The sequence below is a fragment of the Cnephaeus nilssonii genome (genome assembly GCF_951640355.1).
Source record: "Cnephaeus nilssonii genome assembly, chromosome: 11".
NCBI lineage: Eukaryota > Metazoa > Chordata > Mammalia > Chiroptera > Vespertilionidae > Cnephaeus > Cnephaeus nilssonii.
The window spans coordinates 63,830,785-63,853,968 of NC_137082.1; the positions used below are offsets into that span (position 1 = coordinate 63,830,785).

The window sequence follows — 23,184 nt, forward strand, 5'->3', positions numbered from 1 at the left end:
GTCAGGTTCCTCCCTTCCTCCCTCCTATTTTTTTTTCTTTATTGATTAAGGTATTACATATGTGTCCTTATCTCTCCATTGTCCCCCAATCCCCCCACTCATGCCCTCACTCCCCTGGTGTCTGTGTCCATTGGTTAGGCTTATACGCATGCATACAAGTCCTTTGGTTGATCTCTTTTCTTTCTTTCTTTGCTAACCAGCCAGAAGTGGAAGATAAGCGAGTCCCCTAGCATCTGATCCCCTTTTGAGTTTATGTTTTATTTTTGACAAAGGCCCTTGATAAAAGCCATCAACTTAATATGTCCAAGAATAGTCTGCCGTGGGAGTGCCTATTACTCTGCCCAGACAGATCTCTAGCTTCCATTTGCTTATTTAATACAGACTTTATGTTCCAACGGAAGCTCTTTGATTTCCAAGATACATGACCCTAGGACTACATAAAGAAGAACAAAAGGCAACATGTAAGGTACAATTGCCTATATTACCGCAAAAAACTAACCAGTTTTCCTGCCTCCAAATTAAACAGCGCCACAGAAATTTTCCTAAAGCATGACTTTGATCATGTAGCTTGATGAAAAATCTTGAATGCCTTTTCAGTGTCTACTACGACATTAAGAGCCAACTTTTTCCTAGCCAAAATGTTTAACCTGAATCTAATAATGAAAAACAATCAGAAGAATCCAGATTGAGGGGCATTCTAAAAGGAACTGGTCTAACCCTAGTGGGTTTGGCTTAGTGGATAGAGCATCGGCCTGTGGACTGAAGGGTCCCGGGTTCGATTCCGGTCAAGGGCAAATGCCCGGGTTGCGGGCTTGTTCCCCAGTCGGGGGTCTGCGGAAGGCAGCCAATCGGTGGTTCTCTCTGATCATTGATGTTTCTCTCTCTCTCTCCCTCTCTGAAATCAATAAAAATATATTTTAAAAAAAGGAACTGGTCTAGAAGCTGCAAAAATGCCAAAGTCAAGCAAGAAAAAAAGTGGCGAACAATTCCAGATTAAAGGAGACTAAAGAATCACATTAACCGGCCAGGCCAGTGTGGCTCAGTGGAAGTCATCATTGGGAGGTCACCATTCCATTTCCTGTCAGGACACATGCTGTTTGCAGTCTTGATCTCCAGTAGGGGGTTTGCAGGAGGCAGCCAATCAATGATTCTCTCTCATCATTGATGTTTCTATCTCTTTCTCCCTCTCCTTTCCTCTCTCTCTCTGAAATCAATAAAAAAGATTTTTTTTTAAATCATGTTAACCAAATACAATGCATGATCCTCAATTAGATCTTGAATAAAAAAAAAATTGCTATAGAGATTGGGACCATGAATATGTTCCAAAATTTAGATTATGGTGATGACTACACAACTGTAAATATACTAAATATATAGAAATGTACACTTTAAATGAATAAACTTAATGATGTAAATAATATCTAAAAGTTATAATTTTTTGACAACTATATTAGATTAAAAAAGTAATTATTACTATATTAAATTTTTTAAAAACTTTGTTCTTTTTCCAATAGAATTAAGCTTTAACATTCAATTAAATATTTTATAATTTTATAAAAGCCAGATTACCAATTACATAACTATATAGTATAAACATTACATAATTGTACAAATGGCAGGTATTCATACCATTTATTTGCTCTACCATGCTATATATTTTAGCATCCAATTATATATATTAACTTTTGCACTCAATTAGTATTTTGTTCAGCATTTTCAACAGGTGTCTGTCTATAAGTATTTGCTTATTAGAACGAAAAGTTCCTTGAGATCAGTGATGTAATCATGTACTATTTAAATACCCTCAGGTAATAAATAAATGGTTATATTAGTTCAATAAACAAAGGGCCTACATTAGTTCACATCTACTGACCTTTTTAAAATACAGTGTCATCTTTTTATTCTTACCTCTCACTGTTCTCCTCCACAGTATCTTGCATTTTAGAGGACAGTCCTGTATATCTGTCACCTGTCAGTTTTTCTTCTTCTAGCCCTATCCTGTTCCCATTGTATTTTTCATTCATTAGTTTGGTTGGTGAATGATCAAAAACAGGACATAAATCTTCTTTAGAAAGTTCTTTCCACCGTTTCTAGATAAGAGAAAAAAACAAATGCAAACACTCAAATTTTGGTTTTTCTTAATATTAAAAGAACTTATGAATTGAAATTCTATAGTCAATTTAAGAAAACCCTATAATGCTAACTGATAAACAGAAAAGGACCTCATTAAAATATTACTCATGGTAAGAAGATTTTAGCCAATGCCAGATTCTGTAAGACTCGTAATCCACAGGTATGTAACCCCAGAAGCGTTAACCAAGATGGCACTTGAATGTGATCTAGTATCTCCTTATTCCTTGCCCCTGTCTAATCTAATAAAGAACCGATGGTGAGATCTCCAAGCAGGTCCCCATGATGCCAAAGGACTTTAATTTGGTTGACCCTACCAGGCATTCTAGCAGCTCCAGGTAGCTAGCCCACCACTAGGTTAGGGAAAACTCCTCTAGTATGCATAGACTTCAAAGTGGGCAGGATTTAGACCACAATGAAGAAAAATTGCATTTTTTTCATCTATGAAACATCATCACCTACCCCCGAAGCCTGTTGTGATTAATAAGATGACAGGTGGCCCTCTTTGAAGACCCTATCATGGAAAGATGGCGTCTCAGGTCTACAGACTAAGGAATTATATAGCTATTGTTGCAGAATTTTACTTTGATATAAAACAGCATTGTTAAAAACAATGCTTGTATATTTACATTTTTTAAAATCCTGGAAAATTCATTAATACACTGATAAACTATTTTCTAACTTGCCTCATTATCATACAACAGAGGAATTAAAAAGAAAAGGGCATTTTACCACACTCCAACTTTCCTGTGTCTATTTTATTAAGCTGTACATTAATGTATATTTTTGTTTTATAGTAGTAGGTTCACAAAAGACTTAGAGAATGTAAAATTCTATAATTATATTTGGAAGACAGTGAGTAATACAGTTTGGTACAATTTGGTGAGAAGATGAGAACACATAGAGCTGAATCCTGTGAGACGAGGCCAGAAAGGAAGCAGACCTTAAGGACAGAAGTCTCTGAAATTCATTTGAGAAACAACAGGGTGAAACTAAACTCTCCTGAGCAAGGACCTAAGAGGACTTAAGCCATATCCAGAAAGAATATTTTGCCAATAGTTATGAAAATTACCATAATGGAACATTAGAGTAAGATGTTTTCCCTTTAGATGACTATATATCATTTTTCTTCCTTCCCTTATTTCAAATTTTTGTTATTAATTCCAAATAGATTTTTTATATTGAAGAAGATGCAAGTCAGGAAACAAGACACTTACTAAGCACTTACTGTCCTAATGCTTCAAATACACTACTTTTTAATCCTAACAGGAATCTTAGGAGGTAGGTACTACTACTGTTCTTATTATAACATTTTAATAGATGAGATGGATTGAGAGAGTTTAAGTAACTTATCCAAGGCTATGCGGCTAATAAATAGTATCGTCAGAATCTTAAGCCAGGTACTCTGGATTAACTATCATATAAACCCTCATGATTATCTGTAAAAAGCACAGCAACTTCAAACACCAGATAGTTTAAGAAAGTACCCAGTAGCCCTAGCCGGTTTGGCTCAGTGGATAGAGCATCGGCTTGCGGACTGAAGGGTCCCAGGTTCGATTCCGGTCAAAGGCACATGCCAGGGTTTCGGACTCAATCCCCAAGAGGGGGCATGCAGGAGGCAGCCGATCAATGATTCTCTCTCATCATTGATGTTTCTATCTCTCTCTCACCCCCTTCCTCTCTGAAATCAATAAAAATATATTTTAAAAAAAGGTACCCAATAAAAAATATTAAATTGTCTCCAGAATTTATGTTGGTTAATATCTGAAGTTTCTATCCTCTACTAAGACCTAGTTATAGCAACTTGGCCTTATTCTAGACAAAACTCAACAATGTCAAAAAATGAGATAATGCCAAAAATCAAGTCTTATTGGGCCACATCAGAGAATATGCAACAAATTCAGAATCTGTCAATAAGAAAAGCCCTCAGCAAAGGGTGTGAGTGTGTATGTGTGTGTGAGAGAGAGGGAAAGGGAGAGAGAGAGAGAGAAAATTAATGCTGGTGATTAAAATAAAACACAATAATGTCATTTTGCCATGCCTCTGAGCAGCAAACTCACTCAATTAAACAGGTACTCCAAAATCAACTGCCTCAAACTCTCAAAAAAAAAAAAAATTTTTTTTAAAAGAATATTTTCAAAAGAGTAAAGCCACCAACCTGAGAAAATATAACATTCTACTGCCATAAGTACTCAAGTTACTCAGTTATAAAATATCTATTATATAAACTAAGTATTCTATAATCTCAGGTCAAGTTTTTAATGAGGAAAAGTACCTAAATTTTCTGGTTTATGTTTGTTGTTGTTTTTTTTGTGTGTGTTTTTTTCTCTATTTTATTTTAATGACTAAATGCTTAAACTCTCCTGGGAGGGTAGGGGAGGGTGGGGGTAAAGGGGAGAGATCAACCAAAGGACTTGTGTGCACGCATATGAGCCTAACCAGTGGTTAAGGTCAACAGGGGGGTGGGGGCATGCGTGGGGAGGGGTGTGGGATGGGAATGGGGGGGGGGGGATGAGGACAAATATGTGATACCTTAATCAATAAAGAAATTTAAAATAAATAAATAAATAAAAATAAATGCTTAAACTCTCCTTACATGAAAATTTTATTTTCTTTAATGAAATATTGTTCCCAGTAGGGCTTTTGAGTAACAGGCAGGATTTTGCATGAGGCTGAGGTAGGTATATTTGAGGAAGTGAGCTTAAATTTTATAATTTTAAGATGGCCAGCTGGATTTGCCACATTAATGTAAATATGTCTTTTGGAAGGGAGACTGTAAGTTGCTTAAATGGAGTGCAGTTATTTGATGCTAATCATATTTATTACACAGGTACTATTTTTTCCCTGAAAAAGCTTACCTGTATATTTGAATCTCCCTTTATAAATTTTGCTCCTTCTATTATGGTCATATATGAAAATCTGAGTTGATCTGGCGTCTGAATAAGTCCCATTCGATATTTTCTCATATTCAGTAACAGTTGTTTAATGTTAATATCATCTCCTTTCTCCATCTGCAAATAAGGTAGAAAGTAAATTATTCAAGCCTTTTGTTGTTAAGAGTCCAGGAAAGAGAAGCAATACAGGATAATTGCTAAGAGTTTTGGTAAGTCCTATGTTCTTCCTAAAAAAAAGGGTAAGTTATCACCAAAGTTGTAACTCTGTACAAAACCACCATCCCCAGACACCTGTCCTCCCCCCACGTCAACTGTTTAAGTAGTAGATGGAGGACTTTGGTCCTTTAGCTGATTCACAATTGATTCCAAACCAATCACGGTAACCTCATTCAACTTGACCATTATTTGGTCTAAGGAAGGATTTATGACCAGTTCTAGCTTAATGAGAGGTTCACTAAGATTATTAGTGCTCTTTTCTTTAAAGAAGATTGTGGCAGGAGTAAAGCTTTTTGCCCTCTGCCCTTCTGCCCTCATGTCTGTGCACAGCAGCCATCTGGAGATGGTGAAGAAGGAAACAGAAAGAGCCTAGATCCTCAATGACACTGGTGAGCCACTGCACCGGCCTTGGACTATTGATATGATATGATAACCACCATACTGCGCCCTCCCGCCCCCGCCACCAGCTAAAATAGAAAAAAGTTGTTGAAATTATGTTTGACAGGGAACAGGCACAAACACAATTCAGTTTTAATATTCACCATTAATAGAATAGACACTGGAGTTTTAAGCATGTCAAAGTTCATTTTGATATACCAATGAAATTTTTGAGTGAAGTATACTATATATAGGCATCAATAGATGTATTAAGGTGCAACTGTTCTTATACCTTGTAAGTGCAGCTGCAATAGTGTACATGAGATTTTTAGTTTTTTGGATTTTTTTTTTGTAAAAAGGCAGAAGTTTAAATTAGAAAAACACAGTTCTAGGATACTGACATTAGAGCTTACTTCTGGTAATGGAAACAATACAAAAGTAAACATGCCTAAAATTAGATCATAAGAGGCACTTACCAGAACAAGACATGTATCTACTAGAGAAAAGGTGCCTGACCGCCCAATGCCTGCACTACAGTGGATCACTGCAGGGCCATGTTCAGGATTCAAGGAACCAGATTCTCTCACTTTACATAAAAAATTCAGAAATGAAGCTGGTGATTCAGGGACTCCAAAATCTGGCCAGGTAGTATAATGAAAGTGAGATATTGTTCTGGTTTCACCACTCTAGAAGGTAAAAATCAAAGGGAAAAGTTAGTTCTAATTTTTTTCTTTTAAAAAATTACTTCAGAAAGATTATGTATTTTGTGCAATGTTTTTAATCCTATGGACTTTTTGTGCCTGATTTTTCCTTTGTGTTTTGATAATAATTTACACAAGTTTGGAAAGATTTTCTTTAGCATTTAGAATATTTTAATAACTAACATTATTTTGCAGGTGTATTCTAAGTGTTTTATGTATTGATCATTCAACTATCCTTTTAAAAACCATTTATAGAAATAGGAGAAAACAGAGCTAAAAGGTTAAGTGATTTATCCAACATCACACATTCAGAAATTGGCAGAGCCAGAATTTGAAGATGCAATCTGGTGCAGCATTTGGGTTCTTAACCACTAACCTGTACCATATATGTTGCAAATTATTTTATTCAATTCATATATGATGATGAGTGGATTTTTCCCCCTACTTTTAAAAATGTCTAGCAGTGTAATTTTACTTTCTTTAATGGTTTCCCTTTTAAAAATTCCAATTTTTTTTTAAGATATAATCTTTTCCATTCTATGAATTATCTTTTAGATTCTGGTACAAGGGCACAGAGGAACAACTTAAGAATTAATTTTTAAAAATTAATTGAAATTGCTCTTTTAATTGCTGCTTTTCCCTATGGTAATAATTTCCAGTCCTAAAACTGTTTATATGCCTTTACTGATTGCTAAAATGGTTTACCAACATGCTAAATGTTTCCTGTCTCTTAATGCCTGCCTGGCATTCACTATCACTTCCTGGACATTCCTGATGATCTTATATTTCTGACTAACTCATTATGAAAATGTTCCTTAGCTTTTGCCAATTGCCTTTTGCCCCAAGAAGCACTTATGTGCCTTATACTTTTCATTTCTGTAAACAAAGCAATAATCCTCTAACATGTCTTTGCACAATTTTTCAGTTTTATTATGTTTTTGGAATGAGAAGCTATAGAAGCAACATAAAAAGTCATGATATATTTAATGGATAACAGCTAAACATTATTATTATTATAGCATCCTGCTTTCAATATAAATTTTCAAAACTAAAGTCAGTTTTCATTAAAAAAATAATAAAATTTCCCCTTTTTCAGTAGAAATTAAGAGTCCTAAGTCCCAGACTAAGTTATATCAGTCAGGTGTAGAACTGATAAAACAGTGTAGAAATTTAAAAATATTTTTTAAAAGGTTCAGTATATAGTGTTAGTGACTAATTTTATATCCAGCTTTCATAATTCCAAATATATCATGATCCTGCACAGATTAATATACTAGGGTACTAGAAGATCTCCCTATCCTATATAATAAAGAGCTAATATGCAAATGGTCATCACACCCTCACACCTTCACCCCATAATGGCTCACACACTCAACACTGGGGAGAGAGGAATGGGGACCAGCCAGGCACAAATGAGCTCGCGAGAGGGAAATGGGGACCAGCCAGGCTGTGGCCCAGGAGAGGGACAAGCCGCCCACCCCACGGTCCCAGGCACCAGCATCTGCACCTGCACCTGCAGCCCAGGAGAGGGACAAGTCGCATGCCCCACAGTCCCGGGCACCTGTGGCTGTGGCCCAGGTGAAGCCACCCGCCCAGAGTCCCCTGTGGCTGTGGCTGGCCCGCGCGAAGCTGGCCTGGGTCCCAGGTGCATGCGACTGGCCGGAGGAGGGAATCCTAGGTCCTGGGTGCGGGGCGAGGCAGAGGCAGTTAGGGGTGATCAGGCCAGCAGGGGAGCAGTTAGGGGCGATCAGGCGGGCAGGCAGGTGAGTGGTTATGAGCCAGCGGTCCCGGATTGCGAGAGGCTGCAGGCCGGGCGAGACGCCCCCCCATGCACAAGTTTTGTGCACCAGGCCTCTAGTTACTAATAAAAATGATCATTGTGGTTACTAGACTTCAAAACATTTCCAAAGTATTGGAAGTGAAGGAAGCCAGGCTGTAAAAGATACATACTGTATGATTCCACTTATATGACAGTCTGAAAAAGGCAAAATTATAGGAATAGAAGCAGTTCAGTGGATTCGAGGAGCTGGGGGGGTGGGGGGGGATAGGGCTGCCCATACACAGGCATGAGAAAATTTGGAGAGGGATGTTGATGGGGGGTGTTACACAACTAAATGCATTGTCAAAACTCAGAACTGTGCATTAAAAAGATTGTATTTTACTGTATATGCAAGAGGGAATTAAATTTACTGTATTAAAGAAAGGTACTTAAAACATTCAAATTAAGAAGGTTTTTACAAAGTCATAAATAAGTAACAACCTGAAAACCACCTGCTGTGGTCATCATTCACCATGCAGTGCTAACCATGCACAACAGAGCCAGACTTGGTCCATGTGAGCCTAAACCAGGTACGGTATGAACCTGTTGGATACCCCAGGTCTTGGGGAGGTAGCCCCAGAACCCTCCTTGCATATAAGCTGTGCTCCTTAAGGTGTGGCCCAGTGTTCCTATGTGATTATATGCTCAGTTATTGCATAAGCTCCTGGCTCAAAACCTATGGTTACCTCACAATCCTAAGTGAATGCTTGCTTTTTCTTTGCTTGTATGATTTTGGCTCAAGACTAGTGCTCCCTTGTGTGTGTTTTTTTCCAAATTCAGGTCATGCTGTCTGAGATACTCAAAGCCAGTTCCCAGAAATGCTCGCAACTATTTGTATAATACAGTCTTCTGCACTAATAGATTTTTGAAAATCAGTCTTTTTCTTCTCTACCAGACTATACTAAAAAACTTCTTTAATTTAATCCTACTGAAAAAAAAAACTGGAAAAAAAAAGATTAAAAAAACACAACTCATAAAACCATGTAAGTCCCAAAAGACCACATAAAGCATTAAGTGACTTATGCTTACTCTGTGGCATAAAAAAAAATGTTTATATGCATAATTGGAGCCCCCTTCCCTCTTTTTCATGGTGGCTGGGGGGGGGGGGGGGGAGGAAAGGTTTGCCAAAGGATAGAGCTAAAACAAAATAAATCTTTATTCCAAACAAGTTCTACATTTCGACTTTAGAATATCTGACAAACTCCTTATTTCAAAACTGTGGAGGTACTCTTTCCTTCTAAGTCACCATGTCACATCAGTTTTTCAGTGATGCCCAGTCCGTCCCTCCCACCCCTTTCCCACTTTTGTACCTCACACCCAAATACAACTGGTTTGCATCCACAACTGCATAGCTAGCCCCATCTCTAGCTGCTCTGTACATGCCTGCTAAATTTTCTCTGTAAAATGTTGCATTATGTGTACTAACTCTACATAAAAATGTCAGTGGGTCACTATTTTTTTAAGGCAAAAAAATCTCATTTACATTTTTTGAAGGAGAATTTTAAAGTCTTTGAATAAGGATCTCAAACTCATTATATGGGGGAGGGAGGGCGCAAAAGTAGGTTTACTGTTATTTGTATGAAAAATACAATATTAATAAATTACATTAAAAGTAAACTCTGTATTTCGAATAGTCACAACTGTAAACCTACGTCTGCCCCACCCTGTATATGGAGACCAGAAAGACAATCTAGAGTTGAGTAGGTTTGAGACAATGGGGAGCTGATAGGCTTAAGGCAATGATAATTTAAGTGCATGCCATCTAAAGTCATTCAAGTTAATTATTATTTTTATTGTCAATATACATAAAATTATATAGTTTCTAATTAGTTCAAAAAATCTATACAGCTCTATGGTTCCAAGTCTAATTATTTTTACACTTTAAGCATATATAGGAGGTACCAAGATTATGATTCCAAAAGGCTTTCATAAGCACTGTAAATGGGGTTAACAATAGTACTAACCTTAGAAGGCTATTGTGAGGAATAATTGAAACGATGAATGCAAAGTGCCTAACATATGCTTGCACATGATAAATGTTTAACATAAACTATTCCTGAAACTATTATACTCACTAATTGCCTTTATTGTAGCCCCTAATAAGCTCCAATCAATTGTAAACTCTCCACATTTTCAATCTCATCACTTAATATTTCCTCTGCACTTGAAGAATATCGAAGTTTGTTAACCTTATCTCCTAAATACTGATTTATCAAATCTGTACTCTCATTGTCACTGCCTTACTTTAGTCTCTTATTTTTACCAGGAGACTTATATCGTCCATGTTAAATATTTAGTTACTTTGATTTGGTTTGAAAGATTAATATAACTCACAAGATCCAAAGGGGAGGAGAGTGACATGAATAGTTAGGGTATGGGGTTTTCATTCTAAGAAAGAAAAAAAAAAAGCAATACTCAGGGGCATGGGCCCCCAAAGAAAAGCCTAGGTGGAAGTGTAAGTCTTTTAGCAAGAACAAATCCTGAGTGCCTGAGGAGATTAGACAAGGAGGCAAGGACCAGATTGGGCCAGATCATAGACTTCTGCATTGCACATGGAAGGTTTTTAGAACATGGTGGAAGGATCATGCCTGTGTTTGAGAATGACCACTCAGATGTAGTATGGTGAAAAATGTACTCAGTGCAATGGCAGAGGGAAGTTCAAAGGTAACAGGTAAGGACCGTGCCCATGAGGAGTTGAAAACCTTGTTATATGGAGTCAAAATACATAATACACATTCAGAAATAGTGAACAAGCCAGTACAATGGTAAAACTTAAATTATGGAGAGAAGCTTGTAGCTGTTAGAAATAAATACATCACAGATATGAGACCTAAGTAAGAAAATGGACACAAGTGATAGCACTTGAAGGCTACAAATAGAGAAGAGAGGAGAAGAGAGGAGGGACATTTCAGGTGGGATAAACTTTTATGCTATTTTAACTCAAATCCCAGCTAAACTTCATAATACTTACACACTCATCTATTTTGGGCAAATCTACAGGAACAGAGAAACAGAAGGCCAGCTGTTGGCATTACAATAGCATTCCTGGAACTTGATAAACATAAAGCTGGCCAACAATATTATGGAAAATAGTGAAAGGCAACTAAAAAAAACACCTAAAAAACAAGTAAGTACTCTTGATGACCTTGTATTTTAAAAGCCCCTCAAAAATATTTTCACAGCTTAAGCCACAGGGCCACTTTAAAAGCAGAGATTGAATCTCTTCATTCAGGGCCAAAGTTCAGACTCTTAGCTCTAATCAAGACACTGGAGAAAACTGCTGGTATGTAGCTTTACTGCTCCATTAGACAAGAGGTCTGTAAAAGAGCAGGGCCTGCACAGACAGCTTTTTGCCCTGGATCTGTTAATAGATACAAGCCAGACTCCTTTAGAAGCCAACTGGTTCTCTGAAGCTCAGGGATATCAAGAAAGATTTGCAGGGGAAATGAGGGTGAGGGGGGAGGGGGGGGAGGACAGGGGCGGGCTAGAGGGGGTCAATGAGGGGTAAAGGGGGACATACGTAATACTTTCAACAATAAAGCTTAAAAAAAATATATCTGCAGGTGAGGTTGGCTATCCTCCCCTACTTCATCACCTCTCCCTCCCTCATTATTTCTTTCTCCCTCGACCTATTCTTTTCAATTGCCCTTACTCCACAGTCCTTTTCAATTCATTAGTATTACAAAGGAAAAAGATATAGGCAACTACAGCTAATAACTATGGATCCTGCACTGAGTCTTTGACATTGTTATGGTATTAATTCACTTGATACTTAACGACCCCATGAGACAGGTACATCATTACCCTCACTTTGCAGATGAGAAAACTGAGGCACAGAAGTTAAATAATGAGACCAATCACACAACCAAGTTTAAGGTGAGCTGGGCCTTAAACTCAGGCAATCTGTTTCCAGAGTCTAAATATCTAATCAAATGCAATTCTACCTTTCATACTGCAATGCTATTTTATTCTTTTTAACATTCCTAGTTCTTACAAAAGATCGTAAAATAGAATATAAACAAATTGTTGCTATTTAATTATGGTAGACTGAACCCAGGCCAGTAAGAAATCAAGCAGTTGCTAGCAACTAAAACAGAGTGGCGCGTCAGCTCACATGGTAACCTCAACTTTAGAAAGATGCTTTAGAACAAGAATTTTGTTTTTCTAAAATTAGCATCTTTTGAAAAGACTTAACCCCATTTCATTAGAATATAGGAGATCTGAATTTGAGTTCTGGTCTGTCACTTATTAGCTGAGTAGTCTATCTATAGGATTGGGGGTGGGGGGGATCCTATAACCTAATAGATTTTAGTGTTCGGTGGTTTTTAAAGAAAATATGAAATAAAGAGATAGTAAGAATATTTACTGTATCCACATTCTAGGAACACTGTGGGTCAAATGATATGTGAAAGTGCTTTGTGAACTGATAAACAAAATACAAAAGTCACTATTTTATTATTTGAGATAAAATCAATTTTCAATTAGGTTTCAGAAACAGGGAAAAACATCTATGCCCTTCTTCATTTTAATGCCATAGAGATGAGGTACCTGCGATAAATACCAAAAGAAGATGATTCAGAGAACCATGAGAAGTTTATGGAAATGCAATTCTGTTTCTGGGAATAGCATTGTACAATCCAGTATCAAATAGCTGTTGATGGATCTCAATGAAGCTTAAGACATATGTAAATGGAACAACTGGTGCAGAATAAATACAGTAAGGGAAATTTTTAAATGTATTAAGTCTAAGCCTTATAATTCCCAACCCTGAGCCTTCTTAGAGGACCTAAAGAGGTCACATAATAAGCTTAGTTATGGATGTCATGGAAAGTACATAGCACCTACGCTTAGAGTATAAAATGAAAACAGAGGTATTCAAGAGATCAACCATACAAGTATTTCTAGGTATCTAGAAAGTACTTTTATGTATATCCCTTAGTTCTCTATAAAGCTTTTTTTTGTTAATAATCATGTTAATCAATCTACTTAATGGTTAACTAAAACAGTCTCTCACATTATAGACTAGATACATTCTGTTTTGTTTTCTTTTGTTTGGACTAGATACATTCTTATGTATTTATGGCAGGCAAACATTTTCCTATTTTTCTTAGTTTCTAATTGCATTTCAGAATCACTCTCATTTCATATTTTCTAGTTATTCTAATTACAATACAAAGAAGGTAAAAGAGGCAAGTGGGAAAAGGGGAGAAAGCTTGATCCTCAGCTTGACAATAGCAGGCTCACAATCCACCATTTACGTGTATCTCAACCAAGTAACAGAGAACAATTCTTATGTTTCTGGAAAAAATCCAAGTATTTACTCTTAAGACCACGTGTTCAATTTATTTCATCATTTCTCCCAATTCAATAACGCCCAATGTCTGTGTGGTGAATCACTTAAATCAACAACCTTCCAGTACGTTATTTCTTAAATAGCTTGCTACTCTGAACAGTGGTGAGTACCAGGAGCTGTCGTTTACTAGGCTCTTATTCTGTCAGGTGCTTTGCATACACATCTTCATTTGATCTCAACAGTCCAGAAGAGGAAGTATTATGATAAAAATGTATGTGCTGCTCCAAACTTCAAATCTAATAACAAAGAACACCTGAAACTAATGTAATATTGTGTCAATTATAATTTTTTAAAAATCGAATAAAGAGTAATTCTTTAAATCTTCATATAAGATCCAATCTTTGGGGCATGAAAAGTCTTACATTGATATTTTCTAACTGCAGTAGATGTACTGTATAATATGACTTCACATCTTCTGACAAGAACTTCACACTGAATCCTGTTTCTTTAAACAGCATCTCCCGGTCGTCTTTTGTTGGCCAGTACTGTGCACATTTAACCTAAATTTAAGAATATGTATTTATATATATTTAGAATATAGACATTATAAAACCATAAAAAGTTGGGGAGAAAAACAAACCACATACATAGATACTATTTTTTGTAACAACCCAAATCTAAGAACAGTCACAGTTTATTTTAATCTGATGGGCATTTTATAAGAGCAGGTATGTAAAATGTTCCTATAACTTATACATGAAACCATAAACAGGTATCATACTCATAAAATAAAAATGAACCTGTCATTTCAAAAGCATGATAACGTAGAGTTTAACATCATACTGGCAATTCCCTTTATGTTTCCAAAAGTACCAAACACTTACAAAAATCTTATATTCAATAATATTGAAAAGGCTCTACTTTATAAGTAGTTTCCATAAATACCTATGAATCTACTACTAAATGCTACATATCTAGAAATAACACTGCATATTTACTTACTAAAATTAAGTCAGGCAAGCGTATCAGAAGGTAACCCACCTTTACCTAGAGTTATTATCTTTTGGCAGTACTACTAATATGGAATTCAGTTTGTGACAATAAAAGCATCTTCCCAAAAGCCAAATGATGAAGCCAGTAGGCTGAGGCAAGGTTAGTCATTTCATTAATAGACCACATCATTTTAGAAAAGAAGACTAATTAAACTAAAAGGAACAGAGACATGAATAAACAAAACATATCATTTCTTAAGAGGAAAAGAAGAAAATTAAAATGAAATTAAAAAAAAAGAAATGAAGTGACAAATAGAATGAGAGACATTGTGATAAATATAAAAATGGGCAATGAAAATCTAACACATATATAATAGGAGGACCTAAATAACACCAAAGCAAGTAAGAGAACAATAAATAATAAAAATGTGATTCAATCAATTTTTCTTTAAAAAATGAAAAACATATTTCAACTCACATATTCAAAGAGTACACTATGCAGCTGGAGAAACTAACCCAGAATGGCCAACATAGACATATTTAGATACAATTAATAGTATGTGGAGAAAAAAATCCCTTGGGTAACCTAGGTTTAAAAAAAGTGACTGATAAAGGAAAAACAATAAGATTTCCATTTGACATAGAAAGTAATTTGAATGCAAGAAAGAAATGAAGTAATATATTTAAGTTGCTCAAAGAAAAGCTAACATAAAAAGGATTTCATGTCTTGCCAAACTGACTTTTAAGCATTAAGACAGCATGTAAACTTATAAACATGTGAGAAATCAGGGACTATACTATAACTAGAGGCCTGGTGCACAAAATTCGTGCACACGGGGGACAGGGGACGGGGGTCCCTCAGCCCGGCCTGCACCCTCTCCAATCCGGAACCACTGGCTCCTAACTGCTCACCTGCCTGCCTGTCTGATGCCCCTAACTGCTCCCCTGCCAGCCTGATTGTCCTAACGGCCTAACTGCTCTCCCTTGCTGGCCTGATCCCACTAACTGCCTATCTGCTCTCCCATCCTGGCCTGATCGCCCTAACTGCCTATCTGCGCTCCCCTCCTGGCCTGACTCCCCTAATTGCCCATCTGATCTCCCCTCCTGACCTGATCACCCTAACTGCCTATCTGCTCTCCCTTCCTCTCCGTATCCTTCGGACCCCTGGTACAGGCGTGCTGAGAGCTCTCCGTCGCGCCCCCACCCCCATTCCTGATTGGTCATTACGTGACAGCATCCTGGACAATTTGCATATTCCTCTATTATTAGTATAGAAGATGCCAGTGAGTCCTTCCTTAGAATCCACCAGAAAATGACTATAGACAGAACTGGAAAGTCATCAACAAAAACTGGTGATGAATATTAAATACACATTTACATGTAGAACTAAGATTTCTAAAGGGATATAAGAGGAACTCTAGTATGCTATATACTCTGACAATGTAGGTTAACACATAAAATAAAAAACAGAAAGAATGGAAAAAAACAAAAACTTTTAAACATTTTTCAGTATCTATTTTGGTGATAGAGTTGATACTGTTTTTAAGACTAATCTTTCTGTGAAATCTGGGACAAAGTAAAGGAGTCGTTATAAGATATTCTACATCCCTACATTTTGAGAACCAGAATTGAAGGTAACAAATATAAAGTAGAACGAATTAAGCCAACCCCTATAGTTCTAAATTTAATTTGGAAATATCAGTATGAACTCCTGAGGTATTATTATCTTAACATACAAATGTATTTTTTTCTCTAGCTCTGTTCACTGAAAAGCTTTGAAAACAATGACCAACCCAGTATTAAGGCTCCTTAAAGACATGCCTGAGCCTGGCCGGTATGGCTCAGTGATTGAACGTCGACCCAGGAACCAAAATGTCAGTGGGTTGATTCCCGATCAGGGCACATGCCAGGGTTGCGGGCTCAATCCCCAGTAGCGGGTGTGCAGGAGGCAGTCAATGGATGATGTTTCTCTTTCTCTATCCCTCTCTCTCTAAAAATCAATAAAAACAGCCCTAGCTGGTTTGGCTCAGGGGATAGAGCATCCGCCTGCGAACTGAAAGGTCCCAGGTTCAATTCCGGTCAAGGGCACATGCCCAGGTTGCGGGCTCGATCTCCAGTGGGGGACTTGCAGGAGGCAGCCGATCCATGAGTCTCTGTCATCATGGATGTTTCTATCTCTCCCTTTCCCTTCCTCTCTGAAATCAATAAAAATGTATTTTGAAAAAAATAAAAATCAATAAAAACATAGTAAATTTAAAAAAGTAAATGCCTGATTCTATGAAGAAGAGTTTTAAGATTAACCTTCAATATATAGTTATTCCAGATAGCAAGAAGGCTATTAAGGACTCTTAGGTTTGTTTTAAAAGGATGCAGGGCCCAACTTGAAGAGGTAGCAGGAATCTCTTCAAGTAAAATGAAATTATTCAAAAAATTTTTAATCCATGAGTTCATAATAATGATATGCCCCTCCCTCAGACTAAAAAAAAACCTAATTGGTCACCTGTTGAGGACACTAGGGAATCAACTCTGTTTTAAAAACTGCTTTTTCTATATAAAAGTGGTCAAGTAACTAGAATGAAAAAAAAATTTAATATAAGTATTTCAACATAAACTCAAAAAGGAATGATAAAATTGTAATATCATTATTTTATAACCTCCTAAACGAAGGAACTAAGGACTGAATGGCAATGGCTGCTAACATCATAAAAAGATAATCAGACATTATAGGCCTCTTGATAAATAACACACCACCACCTATGAAGTAATCATCCCAGAAATAATTAAACCTGAATCCTCTTAAGTGTCTAGATCCAACCACCATAAATATGATCTCCAATTTTTGGTGGCAATCTTATCTTATTAATACAGTAATAATACACCAAAGTGAAGGCTGAAACTAATAAATCATCTAGTTTGCAATGCTGCTCAAACTGACAATGCCATCATCACTTAATTTTTAAATCATATTGGAAACCATGAAAAATCACTGTAACATTAGACATTCTGGTATGTCAATGCCACTTCAGATTAGAGATAAATTAGAAAAATTTTCACCACCACAGGAAACCAGTAACTATAAATTTAGATAACAATAAGAATCAGGAATCTGAAGTAGAATAGTCCAAGATCTTAAGGCTGAGAGACCTTAATGATAATACTTTCCAATGTTCTGGGTTGACAGAAAATCAACCTAAAGCTGCAGTTAAAAGACTTAACCTACATTATACCAGTAATTAGCATTGTGTTTAGATTGTAATTCACATTTCAAAAATTTCCCACTTACTATCTCATGACTGAACAGCCAATAATAATCTATAAGATTTTTAAAATATCATCACTTTAATCTTTTATTAAAACTTCCAAGATTTTTTATGATAATAAGTTGTAAAGATTCTAATAAAGCCTAGGTGTTCAAAAGTTTTATGTATACTACTAGTTAGTATTTGTTCCATTATATTTTTATCTTCGAGGGTAATAGTCTGCAATTGTTACTTAAATATTTAAGTTAAGAAAGGAAAAGCACACATTAGTTCTTTGGATAAGAAACACCCTGACTACTAGACTTTAGCAATTAAAGACCCAAAGTTATAAATGAATATCACAAAAGAAATATGAAAACATTTATAAGTTAACCATCACAAGCAGGACACTAAGCTGTAAATATTAAGTATTACTCACCGACTCTTTCTCTACAACTCGGTTTAGCATCACAACTGCTTTCGTCTTTTGCTGCCAAACCATGAGCCAGAAATGACAAGCTGTATTAGGAAGTGGACCCTGTAAGAACAGGGAAGAAAAAGTAGATTAAGAGAAAGATGATGGAGGCTCAAGGAAAACTCCTTATAGTATGCTTCTGGTTGAGAACAATGTATTGGATCATAATTGGTAAATTACAACTTTAAATCCACTTGAATTTAAAAATATTATCTGGGTCTGGGTCTGGCCTGTGTAGTTCAATGGTCAGAGTGTCATCCTGAGCACTGAACGGTAACAGGTTCAGTTCCTAGTCAACAGCACATACCTGGGTTATAGGCTCAATCCCCAGCCCTGGTCAGTCTGGGCATATGTGGGAGGCCACCAATCGATGTGTCTCTCTCACATCATTATCTATCTATCTATCTATCTATATCTCTCCTTCCCTCTCTTTTCCTTCCTCCCTTCCACTCTCCCCCAAAAATTATCAAAGGAGCCCTAGCCGGTTTGACTCAATGGATAGAGTATCGGCCTGCGGACTGAAGGGTCCCAGGTTTGATTCCGGTCAAGGGCACATGCCCAGGGTGTGGGCTCAATCCCCAGTGGGGGGTGTGCAGGAGGCAGCCAATCAATGATTCTCTCATCAATGATATTTCTGTCTCCCTCTCCCTTCCTCTCTGAAATCAATAAAAACATTTTTTAGAAGAGGGAGTTTGTGCCATTACTGACCAACCAACCCAAGTTAATTACAAAACGAATTCCAGAAAAAGTAGAAATTTCAAAGTACCTAAACCACTATAATTGTTCATCTACAAAACTATAGCTTGTGTGAACTCAACAGTAGAATTTAAAGGGGCAACATACTACAATAATGCTATGAGGAAAAGCAAATCATATTACGTACTTCCAATTATCTTCACATTGTGTAGCATAGGGCAGAAAAAAGGACAAATAAGAGATGAAAGATCATGCCCAAATTATGACTGATTTTAAATAAGTGAAGGTAAAAAAAAAAAAAAGAGGTTTCAATGTACCTAACGTAACTCAGCATACATTCACCTCAGAGGACAGGTGGTAGAGTGGTGAGTGAGGGGCTGAGTGAGGACAGGTCAGCATGGAGCTTCAGCTCCACAAGGAAAACAAGGTTATTCAACTAGTACCAGACTGAAAGCATCTGTAGGGCTGTTATATTCCCTGGGATGTAGCAGATGCTCTTAACTATTATTTGAATTCATAAACTCTAAGCTTCTAAGATATTAAAATACTAGAATTCTAATGAGAATCCCAAGAAACTGCACCCTAATGTTTGAGGATACTGTTCTCAGTCAACATATATTATCTACTGCTTGATTCAATTCTTAAAACAAAAAACAAACAATGAAATGGTAAAAAGAGCAATGTGTAAATCCCCAGAAAAACTAATACCTTTTCTTTAAACTAAAAAAAATGGATGTATCAACCCACCACTGAAGTCACTCCTAGTGTGTACACCTACACCTACACACACACACACACACACACCACATTCTGTTAGTAACACACACACACACACACACACAAACACACACCACATTCTGTTAGTAGTTTTAAAAGGGGACAAAGGTTTATCTCTCAGCTCTCCCTCTTACCAGCAATACTACCAACTTTCTTCTGTAAAATGAAGATTTATACCAAGGGGCTGATACGTATATATTAAATTCATAAAACTCAGAGGAAAAGATGATAAAAAAGCAACAATACAATCAGAAAAACTGAGGTTATAATAAACATTTAGCATCTCTAGTTTTCTCTATCCTTTGAAATATTTTCTGAGTATGTTCTCTTTCCAATGTACTAGGTACAAGAGCAAGATCAGTCTCAGTCTTCATAGAACTTACAAAGGAGAAGAGAAGAAGTGACCTGGAATATAAGGAAGCAAAAACAAAACAAAACAAAAACAAACACCCAATCATCCCTGGTTGGTGTGGCTCAGTTGGTTAGAATAGATTCGATTCCCAGTCATGGCACATGGCTAGGTTATGGGTTGATCCCTGGCCCTGGTACCAGTACGTGTGGGAGGCAACCAATTGATGTCTCTTTCACGTTAATATTTCTCTCTCTCCCCACCTCCCTTCCACTCTCTCTAAAAATATCAATGCAAGAAATATACTCACTTGAGGATTAAAAATAAACAAATAAATAAAAAAGATTAAAATCATTTCAGATTAAAAGACACACAGACTGAAAGTAAAGGGATGGAAAAAAATAGTGCATGGAAAAAAAAAAAAAGCAGCTGGGGTACCAATACCTAGTATCAGACAAAATAGACTTTAGAACAATTAGCAAGAGACAAAGAAAGACCCAGCAATTCCACTTCTGGTTATTTATCTGAAGGTTATTTAACACCAAGTCATAAACATATATGCATTCCTGTGTTCACTGCAGCATGATTTACAATAGCCAAGATAAGGACACAATCTAAGTGTCCATAGACAAATGAATGAATAAAGAAGATGTGATACTATGTACACTGTAATATTACTCAGCTATAAAAAATAAGAATGAAATCTTGCCACATGCAACAACATGGATGGACCTAGGGGTATTATGCTAAGTTAAATAAGACACAGAAAGACAAATGCCAGATGATTTCACTTATATGTGAAATCTAAAAAACAAAACAAACAAACAAAACAGAAACAAGCTCCATAGATACAGAGAACATTTTGATCGTTGTCAGATGGCCAGGAGGTTTGGGGGATAGGTGGGAAAGAAGAAGAGATTAAGAGGTACAAAATTCCATTTATAAAAATAATCACAGGATATAAAATATAGCATAATCAGTAATTTTGTAATAATTATGTATGGTGAAAGATGGACACTAGACTTATCAGGGTGATCACTTTGTAAGTTATATAAACATCCAATCTCTACATTGTATACCTGAAACTAATGTATGTTAACTGTAATACATGAAAATTAAAAAAAAATTTTAAATGATTTAGGATAATTATTGTTTTCTATTTTTTAACATTACAGTTTTTCCAAATAGGAAGTAAAATTTTAAACTCTAAGTTTATTGAAAAATGTCTAACGCTCATAAGAAAAACTTCAATTACAGAAAGGCAGAAAAATGGCAAATAAAAGTCTCCCTTCATAATTCCCAGAAACTGACTAATAGTATATGTATAATTTATTTGGCCAGACCCTTATAGATTATTTCAATCCTATTATTTCTGGTCCTATGCTATCAAAATTAAGTTGCAAGAAACATCCAGGCATATGTGTTTATGTACATGTTTAACAACTGAGTATTATAAACTTTAAGTCTCTGCTGTTCTGCCATGTGAAAAGTGGTAGCTGATTGCTGGTTTAAATTTGTATTCCCTATTTACTAGAAAAATTGAATATCTTTACCTACTTATCTCTTTTTCCTTGAACTGTGAATTGATGGTCCTTACCAGTTTTTTCACAGATTGTTTCTCCCTTTCTTTTTGATTAACAGGAACTGTTTTACTTCAAGCAAAATAATTAATTTCAGTTCCTATGAATTAGAAATAATCTAATAGCTTACAGCTACATTCATTTTAACATCTTCTTACATTATTCTGATTCAAATTGAGTTTTTATTTTTTTTTAATTTTTAAAATTTCTTTATTGATTAAGGTATCACATACATATTTGTCCTCATCCCCCCATTCCCATCCCACACCCCTCCCCACGCATGCCCCCACCCCCCTCAAATTGAGTTTTTAAAAATCTTAATATTATAAATATACAATTTATTTTTGGGATATTTAAAAATCACTAGAGTAAATGACATCACTATTAATTAAGTCTATTATATGATAAATAAAGGTTACCTGATATAGATAAACCAAAATAATTTATATTATCTCAGAATGGGAGAAAAGTAGTACTGGAATACAGGTGTGGCCAATGGGCCAAGAAGCAATGAGGCAAAAATGCCAAAAGGAACCACCAGGCTCTCTGGTCTCCTAGTCAGTCCTCTGCCCTGAACAAAGGCCCAAAGGCAGGACACCATCTCAGGTGTGTGCATACTCTCAAAACATATATGCCAAAGCGGGGAGGAGTGAAGAGCTTTCAAAGGGACTCTGGATATCATACAGATTATATGAAGAGAAATGGAAAAAGCTAATAAAAGATTAACAAAGGCTTTGTATCAAGTATAAAGCAAGGAAAAAAACTTGCCTGCAAAGAACTGGCTTGAGCCATTTCATTAAAAATGTTTCCTTCACAGAATATATAACATTAAAATTAACTTTACTTTTATCTTAAGTATATAAAGTTGTAAAACATCATAATTTCTATAACTCATTACATAACATAGCAAAAGAAGGAACTGAAATAGCATTTCATTTCCAAAAGAAGTCAAAACATACTTTTATCTGTTTTAAAGTAGACAATCACAAAAACTGCACTGTCAGTTACTTGCTCCACCTCCCACCACTTGCCTGGGTTAAGATGTAACTCCTTTGCGCCTCTTCTATGTCTACTAAGCTGGCATTAATATAATCATTTTCAGCATTTTGCAGTTTAACACGACTGTGATCATCTGAAAAAGAGAATAAACCATAACTGTTATTTCAAACTCATCATTACCATTTTTAATTTTAATTTCTAGATATTTATAAAATGAAAGAAAAAGAGAACCCTAAAAATTCCACCAAAAAAAACTTCTATAACTGATATGTGAATTCAGTAAAGGAGCAAGATACAAAAGAAATACTCAGAAATTGGTTGCATTTTTGTACACCAATAATGAACTATCAGAAAAGGCAACTAAGCAAACAATCCCATTTACAAATGCATCAAAAAACAACAACCTAAGAATAAATTCAACCACGAAGGTAAAGAACTGTATTCAAAAAATTTTAAGATACTAAAGAAAGAAACTGGAGAAGATACAAATAAATGAAAGCATATACTGTGTTCATGAATTGGAAGAACTAACACTATTAAAATGTCCATACTACCCAAAGCAATCATTAGATTCAATGCAATTCCTATCAAAATACCAGTGGTATATTTCACAGAACTAGAACAAATAACCCTAAAATTTATATGG

The 23,184-nt window shown here is 36.1% G+C and overlaps 1 protein-coding gene across 4 annotated transcripts in view; it reads right to left on the reverse strand.

Annotated features, from left to right (window-relative positions):
• The window catches only part of PTPN2 (protein tyrosine phosphatase non-receptor type 2), a 62,846-nt gene that overhangs the window by 8,509 nt on the left and 31,153 nt on the right, over positions 1-23,184 (reverse strand). For 3 of the 4 annotated variants that reach the window (XM_079784086.1, XM_079784089.1, XM_079784087.1), the window contains 6 exons: positions 22,571-22,671; positions 18,102-18,200; positions 13,854-13,991; positions 6,095-6,304; positions 4,989-5,141; positions 1,909-2,090 (listed from right to left, as the gene is read on the reverse strand). In XM_079784086.1, the coding sequence (XP_079640212.1) occupies positions 1,909-2,090; positions 4,989-5,141; positions 6,095-6,304; positions 13,854-13,991; positions 18,102-18,200; positions 22,571-22,671 (883 nt within the window). The remainder of the gene's footprint in view (positions 1-1,908; positions 2,091-4,988; positions 5,142-6,094; positions 6,305-13,853; positions 13,992-18,101; positions 18,201-22,570; positions 22,672-23,184) is intronic. The other variant, XM_079784088.1, reaches the window with a different exon arrangement.